Genomic DNA, 14,006 nt, shown 5'->3' with positions numbered 1-14,006 from the left:
TATTCAAGAACTCCAAGTTTTTAGTATAGTCCAACTGTACTCTTGCTGTTCTCTCTCTCTCCCCACCTCTCTCCATGTCTAGCAGAAGCTCCATGATACTGGAAAACCTTTAGACTTCACCAAATTTCAGTCTAACACACACTATAATTGCATCAACAGAGGCTACTCTAGTAAAAAGATACTGCCTCACCTGTCAGTTCTTTGGCATTTAACTGGCTCAACCAATCTATGTTTCATAAGAATGTACAATAATATATTTTAAAAACACTAACTTCTCAAATGGAAAAGACCACAAGAGTTGCTGCTTGTGGCTGAATTTGTTATTTCGCTATCAGTACATGCCCTTTCTGTTGAAGCTACAATGCACCATAACAATGCACACTTTTCTTAAGGCCACAATCTGTCTTCTTCCTATCTCTGCTCCCTTCCCCAATCTGAAATCCTATGCACATTTAACGGGGATTTCCTTCAAGGAAAGTTGGAAGAACCTACTTCTGTCTAAACAGGCACAGGATGGTGTTAAGCTGTTAACATTCACAGTTTAAAAGAGTTTTAAAGTAATTAGGTGGATTTAAGAAATGTTTACATTAAGCCATTATTACTAACCTGATTTTTTGTAAGTGAAGGGTCCCACAATCCAACATCTTCCCATGTAGTGTTTTTCACATAGAAGTCATTAGGTTCAAATGGTTTAAAATCCTACAAAGATGGACAAGATTGGCAAGAGGATAAATAGAAATAAAAAGGCAGAAGCTGACTGTACATTCATGCCTTAATTCTTGAAAATTCATGAAGCATTCTACAGCAACAATGTCTTCAACAATGTCCCAGAGAATGTAGCACAAATGCATGTTCGTGTCTTTAAAACCAAAGTAAACCAATTTTATTTATCTGCAAGTTAATCATCCACTGGGGTTTCAACAGAAGAGATGTATTCAGATCCCCTACTGGAAACAATAGGGTTTGTGCTTAATTTTGGCTGGTTCCTGTTCTAAATGTTCCCCCAACAAAACCAGTTTAATTTTAGAGCATCTACTACAGTCCCTTGCTCAGAACATGCAAAGTTCCTTCAAAACAAGTATACTGTCCATCTTACAACAGCCATAAAGACTTGGAGACACTTGCAGCAGTAGATTGTTTTGTGAGCTAATGTAATTTTATTACCATTAATGTGATATTCTTCTGGAGGATCAGATATTGTGAGATCTTTGCCTGCATTTTTCAGCTATGTAATCTAGTATCTTTAGATCTGTTCAGTTTTCAAAGAGTTTGGTGCTTAAACTGTTCCAGTTACAGCTGTGATTTCATATAACAGATTATGATTAATCAAGTAGACACACAATGCACATTTTAATCTCTAAATTCTGAACTTAGAAACAGTGGAACTGGACTACATAGCATGGTCTTATATGCATATCGCTAAAAAATAAGGATAAGCCACCCAACAACTACATTTACCTCAAATGCTGGTAAGTATCTACTATTATGGTTTCAAAGCATTTTAGTATATATAAATCTGTGGCACCATAATTCAGAAGGAAGAGGGTGGATTTCCATTACAAAAGTGTAAAATTCTACTTTTTCAGAGCACAATATCAGCTCATGATGTCTCATCTAGAAGATAATGAATAGTTCATCTCTATCTCAAGGCTGGCTGGTTTTGCAAATTTAGAAATGGCTCCATGTATTCTTAACCACTCTCTGGCCCCTTTCACATTACTGTTCTAAACCAGATATTATCTGTTGTTGGCCCAGTTCTGAGTAAAGCGATACAGGAACAGAAGTTTCATATAGCAAATTTCATTTCATAAATGAGCAGTATCTGAAGCGATCTGGCCATTTCAAACAGTGACACATTTCCCCTACCCCACCCTTTATCACTGCACAATCTTCCTCAAACTTAAAAAATTCTCAGTTGAGCGCTATAGTGCTGGACCAGTTTGGTGGTACACCAAGGCATCCCAATGATGCTGCTGTAGCACTGAAGTGCTGTATTGTTCTAGCACTGTAGAATTCAACTTAGAACATTCAAAAAAAAGTTTGAGAAAGATCACATGGCAAAAAGGGGCTACTAGAAGTGCTGCAGATATTTTAAACAGCACACTACAGCAATTCAGAAGCGCAAAGAAAAGGTGAAAACGGAGGAAAGCAGTTACCTCAAGAATGGCTGAACCATACTTTGCTAACCATACACAAGCAACTTTGTAGGAAAAGGTAAATAAAATCCATTAGCAGCTGGTTGCTAAAACAGTTGTGACTGATATGACACAAAAAATCCGTTAGCAACCAGCTACCAAAACACAAAGGCTGTCTAAAAGGAGCCTCTCTCAATTTTTATGCCCACTCTGGCAGATCATACAATAGAATAGCAGGTCAGTAGGCCCCTAAACATACAGCAAGTAATATGGGAGCTCCCTGTAGAGGCCAATTCAGTCTGTGAAGAGGGCTAAAAGGTGTAAACTCAGCTGCTGTGTTGACATGCTTCCATAGGGATTGCATATGTTGCTGTGTGATGGAAGAGGGCACATTTGCTCACTCCATCATAACAAGAATAATGTTGTCTGACAAGCAGGTATGTTACGTTTGGGCTGACTCACAGTCAACTCTATGAATGCAAATTACTAACATACAGTTTTTTAAAAAAATCAGTGGAGTTCAGTTAAAAGTTTGCTGGTGACCCTTAGTCAATCATTCTCTCTCAGCACAACCTACCTCACAAGGTTGTTGTGAAAATAACATGGGAGAGAGGAGAGCCATGTATGCAATTCTTAGCTTTATTGGGGGGGGGGGTGGGAATAGGGCAGAAATATGATAGTTAGATAAAATTAAGGCTCAAGGAGCAAGGTAAGCCAGAGCTCAAATTATCCTATTTGAACACCAACCGTTCTCATTGTTCTGAAAAGATTTCAATTAAAATATCTTCCTCAGAAGATGGAGCTCTTACATGCTCTTCCACATCAAAAGCTCCAAGATCATACTTACTTCTATATGTTCTTTACAGTATTCCAAACCGATGTCACTTAGTATCTTTTTCACAGTTTTCCGGGCTTTTCTTAAACTGCCAAGGTTGTTGACAGGAAGCTGGAACATAGTTTCTGTTGAGGGAGAAAAAAGTGAGAAAGTAATTCACTGAAAATATTTCATCTTGGGATGGGGGTGGGGAAGAGCTTAGTAACAGGCCTGTCATCAATCAATTAAATCTTTACTTTTTACATTTCTCTCTCATCCCTTTAAAGGAAGCTGTATATCTCAAAAGAAATTCATTTTTTAGCCTATTTTATTTTTTAAACATGTATCAGGTAGTGAAAATTTAGAGCAGCACAAGTTGAAGAATAGGAATGGGAAACATAGGACCCCGGTGTTGCCTATCACACACCCCGCATTTCTTCTCTAGCACCGGTTTAGTTTTCCATTTTCATAAAGGACAACACATGAATGGGGCTATTGACTACTAGTGAGGGACTCACAATTCCTTAGGTTTCACAGTTCCATTCCATTTGCTTGAATACTGGAAGGACCATGGGAATGGTAAACAAAAAGAGCAAGCAAGAATAAATCTGGGCTCATGAAATGCCCAGCTCACCCATGGACCCAAGAGAAGACCTGAGAACCCAAGAAGCAAGCAGGAGAAATTTTCAAATTGAAATGATTGCAACTTTCTTATTCTGAATGCCTTAAGCCACTTTGAGCAGATGTCTGGAGTGGTAGCCAATGTATATTCCAAACAGTTAAGTGTTCCAAATAAGATCCTTTCAAAAATACATAAAAACAAATTTCAAGCACTTATTGCCATCTGTATTAAACCATCTTTCTGCAGCCCTTATGTCTGCACCTGGCTATACAAAAATATGACCAATTTTGCTATGGATGAGCACTTTCCATAGTTATGACAATAACCAGAGGATGCTGATTTACAAACAGGTTCAGTGTCTAGCACTTAAAGGCAGCGTGTTTCAAGTTGGTACTGAAGCTTTCTTCTCCTCTCCATAATAAAAACTATGCATTAGCCATGAAGCAACAACAAAAAAAATTACTTCAGATAATCCATACTCTCAGATGAATAAAAATATCATGGATCCCACAAAAATAACCAAGGGTCTAAAATGAAGAAAACAGAAACTGAGTGCTCTTCGGCCCACATTACATATGACAAAGAACATTATCTACAATGACTTTCTTTCCAGCTTTATATCTACCATTCCAAGAAATGATGTGCTACAGGAAAATACAATCAATTAACACAAAAGACATCTCTTAGAATAGAATCATTTGTCTGGAGTATATTATGCACAATTAAGTCTGCTAGATTTCTAGACTAACACATGGAGATCTTTCAGCATTCACAGCTAAGCAGAGTTATACCATTCTAAACTGACTAAAGTAACTGGGCTTAGAAGGGGGCATGGCTCTGCTTACAACTGCATTGCCACATATGTTGACAAATGCAACAGGTGGATTTGTACTGCAAAAATGAACTGTCCACTGTCATAATTTTGCTCTCTACATATTATGCTTTTAGCTTGAGGGATCAAAGATTTTTGCTAGAGGAATGTATCAGGCATTCTCTTCTCCAACAGTCCAGTGGAATAAATTTACATGCAAACAGTAGCATAGTTCCAACATCTTTCCAAACCACTGGTCTATGTATAGCAATCTCATTAGTAAGAATGAAGACATTCCTGGTATTCAAAAGTTTTAAAGATAAGACTGATTTTAGGTTTAGTATGGAAGTATGAAAAAGCAACATAGTATGAGCAAAGAAACATCAAAACACTGAAAAAATAATTCTGTGCCCAAATAAAATAACTGACTGGATTTTAAGGAATGCAACATTGCACATTTCTTACTATACTGCAACAGAAGCAAAATTCCTAGTTTGACAGAGCTCATTATAAATTACCAACCTGAGCTGACCGTGTCTTGTAACATGCAACTGAGAGATGTACAGAATCCATGTTTGGGAAGGACACCACACATTGTTTTTGATTAGGATTGTTTTAAGAAGAATCAATAGGCTCATGAAGGAGTGCTTGTTACATGACCTTAAAAACAAATCATACATTTTGTGATACAAAACTTAATTGTAGGTTTTAAAGTAATAGCAAACACAAAACAAGCATTTAGGATGGAACTTTACAAATTCCTGGGCCCTGGAACAGCAAATCAATCAACACAGCAAAAGCACTTAAAATCAACATTTTAAGGCAATCCCAATAAGAAGTTAAGTACTGGACTAGATCACAACCAAAACCACATCTGAACACGGTAAGAAGATATTCTTAATTTTATAGTCCAACTGTAACAGTGAGATGGGTCTATATGAATTATGGCAACATTGGATCGTTATTCTCTTTATACATTACTGTTATATGAGATTTTTTTGCCAGGATGGTGGGAGCATATTTTTTCGCTTATGTCATTCATAACTTTGCGTAGTGGCAGAATTTTCAAGAGTTTTATAATAAAATGCAGTTAGTCCATCTGGTCCTGCTGTTTTTGACATGTTTTTTTTTTCATTTAAGGTATGTTGGTTTTTTTCACTTAGATTCTGTTCTTCAAAACATCAGCTATTTGGGCAACCAGGAGGCCAAGATTTTTCCTGAGTTGCCATTATCTGGGTAAGAAGCAGATTTCCAAGGAAAGCAACCGTCTGCCACATCCTGTTATCATTTGTGCAATTCTGTTATAATGATAATAAGCATAACTCTTATTTGAGTGTTAATAATATCAAATGCTTTTGCTTTTATTGTTCATGAACTAAACTGGCACATAACAGTATAGGCAGAAAAGTGGCAGTCCTCATGACTTGGTTCACAAAAAGCTAAATGTTTTCACAACATGTCACCATATGATGCTGACAAAATCATTGAGAAATGGAGTTAATTTCTGAGGGTTCTTAGAGAAGGAGAGCATAAGACAGCTCCCAGCAGCATACACAGAACTGGAGATCATGCCTCGTTTTTGCTTTCAGTTATAAGGAGTTCCAATGAATGCAACAGTCCTGAACAATCTGGCAGGGACTTTGACTTTAACAGCTGCACAGACAAGTGACAACTTTATATCCCTCAAGGCATTTTGTTGATAATCATGGCTGGTGCATAATTAGCCTGATTATTCACGTTGGTATATATATTAACACTAACAAAATATTTCTACTATGCTTAATCTCCCTAGACTCAGGGCAGCTAACAATATAGCAAAACCTGCAAGGACACAAAATCATAAGAATTCAGCAACAAATACAAAGTTAAAATACACAGTTGAATCCAGTACACACAGTTAAAACTGCAAGCCAGTTCTGCCTATTTACACTTCACCAAATGCCTTCCAGCAGGGTTTTTTTGGTAGAAAACCCCAGCAGGAACTCATTTGCATATTAGGCCATACCCCCTGACATTGACATTGTTTCACGCAGGGCTTTTTGTAGAAAAAGTCCAGCAGGGACTCATTTGCATATCAGGCCACACACCCTGATGCCAGGCCAGCCAGAACTGCATTCCTGCTCAAAAAAAAGCCCTGCCTTCCAGAATAAAACTGCCAGGCATGCCTTCCTAAATTATGCAAGTAAAGACTCCTCTCACTCTGGTAGGCCATTCCAGAGGCAGGGACTCACCCCTACCACAGATTGCCTGTGCCTAACTGATGTCAAGTGGACCATCCTAGATATAAATTTAAGAAGTCTGTCTGAGGAGTGTAGCTGGCACAACCGAGTATACTGGGAAATGTGGTTCAAGAGCTAAATGGGGCCCAGGCTATGAAGCGCTTTAAAGGTGATAACCAGTACTCTGAATTGAGCCTGAAAGCAGATAGGTAAGCAGCAAAACTGATGCAGTACTTTGTAACTTTTCAAGTGGCTGACCCCAGAAAGCAATCTCCCAGCACCGTTTTGTAACAACTGAAATTTCCAAGACATCTTCGAAGGTAGTCCTCACATAGTGATTTGACAGTAGTCCAATCCAGAGGTTACATTATGATGGAACACTATGGCCTGCCCAGCAGAGTGTAAAATAAGGGGGAAGGTTACAAGCCAGATACAACAAAAAGAAGGCACTCCTAGGAACAGCACCAACCTGTTGATCTGATCAACAAGACCAGGTATATGAACACCCCAAAGATATTAACCCACTAAAGACAGCTTAATGATCCCACGTAATAAGCAGATTTGTGGAATATAGCCATCTTGTGCTTAATCAATGCTGTTTAATTGAAATTTATTAGTTTGATTATTTTAGAATGTTAATGAATTAATGTATAGGCTTGTATGCTGTTACCTGCCCTGAGCCTACCTTGGCAGGATGGGCAGGATATAAATCCCATCATAAATAAATAATGCTGGTAGACACCAGCTGAGCACTCTGTCTTTTCAACCATCATCTCCTGCCTTGTCTGGATTAAGCGTCTTTGTTTACTACCCCTCACTTGACCTCAGCCCCAAGATATTGTAAAAGAGACATAATAATCTCCCCCAAGGACCATTTTCCCAGCATGATTTTCATTTTCCCAGCAACTGGAACAGGCAAGGATCTGGTTTTGAAGTTGCCCTCACAATCCAAAGAACTCTGTTGAGATCAGTCAAGAAAACCAACCTGAAACTATCCACAGAACTATGACAAGAGGCTGCTACTAACACATCAAGCACAGGATGTATCCTCTTTCTTGCATCTAAGCTGGACTGGATGATAGCTTTATCAGTAAAGAATCAAGCAAAAAAGTCATAGTTAATATCAAGACTGGAATCAAACATGTTAGGCCATCAACTGCCCCAATTAATTCTGTTGGACGAGTCAGTTGATACAGTGGAAGCAGGGGGAAAGCTACGTCTTAGTCCTTTAAATGGTTATTATAGCATGTTCTGATTCGGAATGAATAATCTGCTAACAGAACTCTATCTTTCCAAGCTCTTCCTAGACCTCAGCTCCTTGGTAAAATTAGAGCCCTCCTTGGAGAAGCGACAAAAAGGGTGCCAGGGAGCAATATTTTCAATAGCATCCTGCAGTCAGAACATTCCATGCTGATACAAGTTCCTCTGCAGAGCCACTGCATTCTCCAGGGCTCAGTGGAAATCAAGTGGATCCACAACTCTGTTATGGGCTTTTATTTTTAAAAATAACATGTTCAAGTGCTCCATTGCCAGTCTTGAGCTGGATCATATAACTGTCAGATCAACATTAGAGAACACTTGGTTCCATAGGTTCAGATGATCCCGTAACACACAGGTTGCTGTTTGCCAGGCTTCCAAACTCTTGGAAAATGATTAAATGTTTACATTTAAATACTTCCTTGTCACATAATATTTTACTAGGTTAATGTTCTAATGTTTTACATCTCTCGTCCTGCATTATTCTCCACACACATTTGAAGAATTTAACAATATAATGATTGCCTGGAAAAGTTCATGCAACAATTATTTTTGGGAAGTGACACAAAACTTTCTCTATTTGTGAATTACCTTGAAGAACTGAACAACTTTCTCTTGTTTTGTGGATTACCTTGAAGAACTGAACAAAAGGTAGAATTATTACTTTCTAGTTCTTCTCAAATACACCATCCAGAATTTGTATCAAGTCTGAAACTGGACTGCAGGCACAGGTGATACAAAGAGCTGAAATAGAGAGAGAACGGAGCATTGGCTCTTACCTGAAGAATCCTTCTCTTCAGTGGGGGCGACGTCATCCAGAAGTGGTCAGGTCACGCCTCTGCTCGCTCGATAGGGCTATGCAAATTTCTTTTGTCATGTGTGGCTCCTATCGGAGAGATCCAGCTGACCTCTCCAGTTATGTCCAAGCTTTGCTCTGTGCAGTGTCCATATCAAGTGTCTCAGTTCTCTGTGTTCTTCTCTTTTCCAACTTGCTATTGCCTCTTTTTCTTTCTCCCTCCCCTCTTTGTTTTGTCTTGCTGACGTGTAACTTGTCTGTAGCTTTATTTGAGGGAGGGATGTGGATGACTTTGCCCCCACTGAAGACAAGGATCCTTCAGGTAAAAGCCAATGTTACATTCTCCTTCAGTGGGGGGAAGTCATCCAGAAGTGGTTAGAAGTACCCTAGCTGGTTTTTGGGGTGGGTTTTTCTTTTTCTGCCTTTTGTTTCCTTTCCTTTTTTTTTTTGGTACTCATGGTTCCAAAACTTGCTGTAAGACCTTTCTGCCGAAAGCAGCTTCTGCAGAAGCCCCTTGGCCTATTCTGTAGTGTCTCACAAAGGTTGAGTAGGAGATCCAGGTAGCAGCTCTGCAGATCTCCTCTGCTGTGGCCCTTGTGGCAAATGCTGCAGTAGTCGCTGCAGACCTGGTGGAATGTGCTGTGATCGATCCCGGTGGGGGTAATCCTTGAACCTCATATGCTTTGGCAATGCATTTTTTGATCCAGTAGGCCATAGTAGCCTTAGAGGCCTTTTCCCCTTGATTCTGTGTACAATGTGAGATAAGTAGAGAGTCTGTCAGCCAGAATGACTGAGTCCTGTTCAGGTATATACGCAAGGCTCTGCACACATGAAGTTTGTGCCATGACTTCTCTTTTGGATGTGTTGGATTAGGACAGAAAGACGGAAGGATGACTGGTTGGTTAAGGTGAAAATATGAGTTTACCTTCGGAAGAAACGAGGGGTCTGTCCTCAGTGTCACTGAGTCTATTTGGAATATGCACAGTTCCTTCCTAGTAGACAGGGCCACAATTTTGGAGACTCTTCGTGCTGATGTTATGGCCACTAGGAAGGCCACTTTCCATCATAAGTAGTGCAGCTCTACTTTCCTTAGAGGCTCAAATGGGGGTGTTGTTAGAGCCCTGAGGACTTTTGGGGACTCCATGTGGAAAACCTGTGACGGACTGGTGGTGCCATCTGTCTAGTTCCCAAGAGGAACCTCTTCACATGCTTATTTTTGGACAGGCCCTTGAGCTTCCCCTGGCCCAAACAGGCCTGAAGTACTGCCACCTGGTGCTTGAGTGTCTTAGGCCGAAGGCCACGCTTCCAGCCATCAAGAGAAAGAGCACCACCTCCGTGTAAGATGCTTGCAATGGGTCCCGATTTTTTTCGTACGCCCACTTGGTAAAATTGTCCACTGTAGTTGTAAATCCGTCTAGCTGCTGGTCACCTGGCCTGAACCATGATTTCGACCACATCCCTGGGGAACCCCTGGGTCTCTAACCATGACCTCTCAACCTACATAACGTCAGTTGTAACCATTCTGGGTCTGGGTGTAGCACTGAACCTTGGTGTAATAAATCCAGTCTGAGTGGCAGTCTCCATAATTCTGAGGTCGCCATCTGTACCAGGTCGGAGAACCATGGTCTCCTTGGCCACAAGGTCTCCTTAGGGGCCACAAGCAGTACTTCTGCCTGCTCCTCCCCGATCCTGTTCAGAATCCGGCCTAGCAGGGCTGGCGGTGGGAAGATATACAGGAGTCTCCTTTGGGCCATGGGTGCATCAGCGCATCCATCCCTTCTGCAGCTGGCTCTTTGAATCTGGAAAGGAATCGGTCCACTTGACAGGTTCTCAAGGTTGCTAGAAGATCCATTACAGGAAGTCCAAATCCGTTCACTATCTGGGTGAAGACTTCTCTGTTCAAGGCCCACTCTTCTGGGTCCAGGTCCTCCCTGCTCAGCCAGTCCGCCTGGCAGTTGGCCTGGCCCTTGAGGTGCTCCGCTCTTATGCTTGTGACATTCTCTTCTGCCCACAGAAGCAGAGCTCGTGCTTCCTGAAAGAGGGACCTTGATCTGGTGCCTCCTTGCCGGTTTATGCAGGCCTTGATTGTCATGTTGTCAGTGCGCACAAGAATGTGGCGGACTTTAAGCAAGTGGCTGAAGGCTACCAGTGCCAGTCTGACTGCCCATAGCTCCAGCCAGTTTCTGTCTCTGACCATTTTCTTTGTGCTACCTGATGCCCGCAGTGTGCTCCCCAGCCTCGCGTGCTGGCATCGATTGTGACCACCATCTGTTGTGGCTGGAAGAAGCAGGTCCCTTTCTCAGGTTCACTGACATTGTCCACCATTTCAGCTCCCTCTTGAGCTTGTCTGTCACCACAATCCATCTGCGGCTTCGTCTGGCAATGTCCTTCTGGTAGGGAAGAAGCATCCACTGTAAGGCTCTAGCATGAAAACATGCCCATGGTACTATGTCTATGCAGGAGATCATCAGCCCCGGACCGCTGCCAGATGCATTAAGTCGGCTTGCCTCTGAGACCTGATGCCCATCACCAGGTTGTGGATCTTTTGTTGTTTGTCCTCTGGTAGAAACACAGTGGCTTGAGATGTGAACACCCTGGCCCCGAGATGCACTAGGTCTCGTTGGTATCATGTTGCTCTTGTCCTCGTTGATGAGGAACCCATGCATGCGCAGGAGGGCAGCTGTCCTCACTGTGTGATGCATGGCTGTTGTGTGGTCCCTTGCCCATAGTAAAATATCATCCAGATACAGGTAAAATATTGTCCAGATACGAAGACGTGCCACCAATGCCACCATTACCTTGGTGAAGACCCTGGGCGCTGAAGAAAGGCCAAAGGGCAAGGCTTTGTATTGGAAATGCTGCCCTTGGAAATAAAGTGGAGGAGACATCTGGATTCCGGGTGTATGGGAATATGTAGATAAGCCTCCTTGAGGTCCATGGATGTAAGAAAGACCCCTTGCTGCAGCACTTGTAGAATATGTTGCAGGGACTCCATTCTAAACTTCCGATTTTGCACCCACTTGTTGAGGCCTCTCAGGTTCAACACCACTCTCCAGTCCCCTGACTTCTTTGGAACAACAAATAGGATGGAGCAGACCCCTTTGTGGTGTTGTTTCTCTGGAACTTCCTCTATTGCTCCTATGTCCCATAGCTGCTGAATGGCATGTTGTAGCAGTAGTCGTCTGCCTTTTAATTTCGGTGCTGGGGAGGGTGTGAAGCTGTAAGGTGGGGTAGCGTTGAACTCTGTTTTATAGCGCTGATGAATTATGGACAATACCCACCGGTCTGTGGTGGTGTTGCTCCAAACCTCTGCAAATGCCTGGAGCCGGCCTTCAATCTGATAGTCATGCAGTCTGCTTCTTGGTTGCAGCACCCTTGTCATTCCTGAAGGATGCAGGTTGTCTTGAGTTGTTTCTGGCTCTGTACCTGAATGGTCTGAAGCCTCTGTAGACTTTGTCCTTACGGAAAGATGATGAACGCATGGCCTTTTTCTTTTCCTTTGTCTCTACCAGAACCTTATCCAGGTTTGATTCACCAAAAAGCAGTCTGCCTGAGAACTTCTCTGTAGATAGATTGTTCTTGGAGAGAGTGTCCACTTTCCAATGTTTTAGCCAGATGTTGCGACAAATTATGATGTCTGCTGCCTGTGCCCTGACACAGAACTGAATGTTGTCCTGTGATGCATTCAAAGCAAACTCAGCTGCTCTCTTTATTTTTAAAAAGGCCCTCCTTAGCTCCACTGGTGAGACATCTGGGTTCTGGAGAAGATTGTCTGCCCAAATGACAATGGCTCTAGTGAAATTTGAGAGTACTGCTGCAGAACGCAGGGCCAGTGACATTGCCTCATGAGCTTTTTTGAGAGCAGTCTCATTCTTTCTGTCTGTAGTATCCATCAGAGCAAATTTCCCATCTTTCAGTAGAACAGCTCCAGAATGTAGAGCTACCACTGGCGCATCCACCAGGGGAACCTTTAGGTCCTCCATTGTCTCTGCTGGTAACATATAGAGTTTCTTGGCCATTGACAACAAAGAGTTCCTGCTTCCAGGGATGGCCCACTCTGCCTTCATGATATCATCGAAGAAGTCTGGGAAGGGAGAAATGGTCTGTACCTTGACTGGTTTCTTGAAGCCCCTTGTGTTCAGTTGAGTTGAAACTGAGGATATAGGCTTCTCTGTTTCCTGCATCTGGTAGTTCAGTGTGGAAATCACCTTACTCATCAATTGCTGGAAGTGTTCCATTTGAAATAGTCTAGATAAGGAGGTCTGAGATTCAGATTCTTCCCCTGACCATTCACTATCCTCCCTCTCCCAGAGAAGTAATCAAGGATGCAGCATCTCCTCTGTGTTATCCAGATGAGGAGGGGGGGAGAGTCTCTGCTGCAAGCTATTGCGATCATTGCTACTATTGAAAGGTGCAAGCTGCTCTGCCCCAGCCTCTACCTCTCGAGGCCTCTGGATCTCTTAGAGGGGGGTGGGGGGGACCTTGATCCTGAAGAGGAATTGGGGGAAGCATGGTCTCTGCGACCTCTGTGGCCCTTGGATGCTGACCTTCCCCTCTGCACTGAAGCAGGGTGATCCTCTACTGTGCTGGTCACCCCCCCCCCTTGTGTTCCAAAGCAGGGTGCCCGTGGGGAAGGAAGGGGCCAAGGGGACACCATCATAGGCCAAAACCGGGGGGGGGGGCTGGCTGAAACTGTGGGAGCAAGAAGGGGCCAGGCGCCGTGTTGTAGCATGTTGCCCCCTGCTGCTGTAAGGGCTGAAGTGGCTGTGGAGGCCCTAGGGGGTGTTGGCTAGCCTGCCCCCAACTCCTAGGCACCCCTGAACCTGCCCAAGGATCCAAGCCTGGCCCCGAGGCCGGTTCTGGCACTCCTCCATCAGGCCCTCCCCCAGGGGCTGGAACAGGCTCACCACATGGGCTCGCTGGCCCTTTTTGCTTCCTTCCCGCCAGCAGCCGTGCAGGCTGACTTCTTAGTCACTTTCTTCGGGCGCGGGACCTTCAGACTCGGACCACTCAACTTCCCTGTCGCCGCTGCTGTTGTTTGCCAGGGGCTTCTTCTCAGCCTCCCTGATGGCTGTTCTGTCGCTAGCTGCAGTCGTTCCGCCCTTCACCTCCGAAGCCTCGAGGGTTAATGGGTCTGGCTACTTCCTCTGACTCCTCATGCCAGCTCCTCCACTCCTCCGCCTGAAGCCTTGGACGGGAGAGGGGGCCTCTTCCTGCCGGTCTTCTTGGACAGCGTGAAAACAGTCTCTGCAGCTGGCATTCCCTGATTGCTCATGCTTTTGCTACAAAACGCTCTTTCCCAAGGCTCTGCCTGTAAACAGCACCATGTGCTTTTTCCCCGTTTGTATTTAA

The 14,006-nt window shown here is 43.2% G+C and overlaps 1 protein-coding gene across 7 annotated transcripts in view; it reads right to left on the bottom strand.

The window, feature by feature from the left end:
• Positions 1-14,006, bottom strand: part of ADNP (activity dependent neuroprotector homeobox) — a 46,090-nt gene that overhangs the window by 5,389 nt on the left and 26,695 nt on the right. For 2 of the 7 annotated variants that reach the window (XM_060230789.1, XM_060230790.1), the window contains exons 2-5: positions 8,490-8,602; positions 4,905-5,042; positions 2,983-3,095; positions 607-699 (exon numbers count right to left, since the gene is read on the bottom strand). In XM_060230789.1, coding sequence (XP_060086772.1) covers positions 607-699; positions 2,983-3,095; positions 4,905-4,977 — 279 coding nt within the window. In that variant the 5' untranslated portion in view covers positions 4,978-5,042; positions 8,490-8,602. Of the gene's footprint in view, positions 1-606; positions 700-2,982; positions 3,096-4,904; positions 5,043-8,449; positions 8,460-8,489; positions 8,603-14,006 lie in introns of those variants that run through there. The other 5 variants (XM_060230791.1, XM_060230794.1, XM_060230793.1 and 2 more) reach the window with 3 other exon arrangements.

Source organism: Heteronotia binoei, chromosome 2 (genome assembly GCF_032191835.1).
Source record: "Heteronotia binoei isolate CCM8104 ecotype False Entrance Well chromosome 2, APGP_CSIRO_Hbin_v1, whole genome shotgun sequence".
In the NCBI taxonomy this organism is placed as follows: domain Eukaryota; kingdom Metazoa; phylum Chordata; class Lepidosauria; order Squamata; family Gekkonidae; genus Heteronotia; species Heteronotia binoei.
This window is presented reverse-complemented; position numbering and strand designations above follow the sequence as displayed.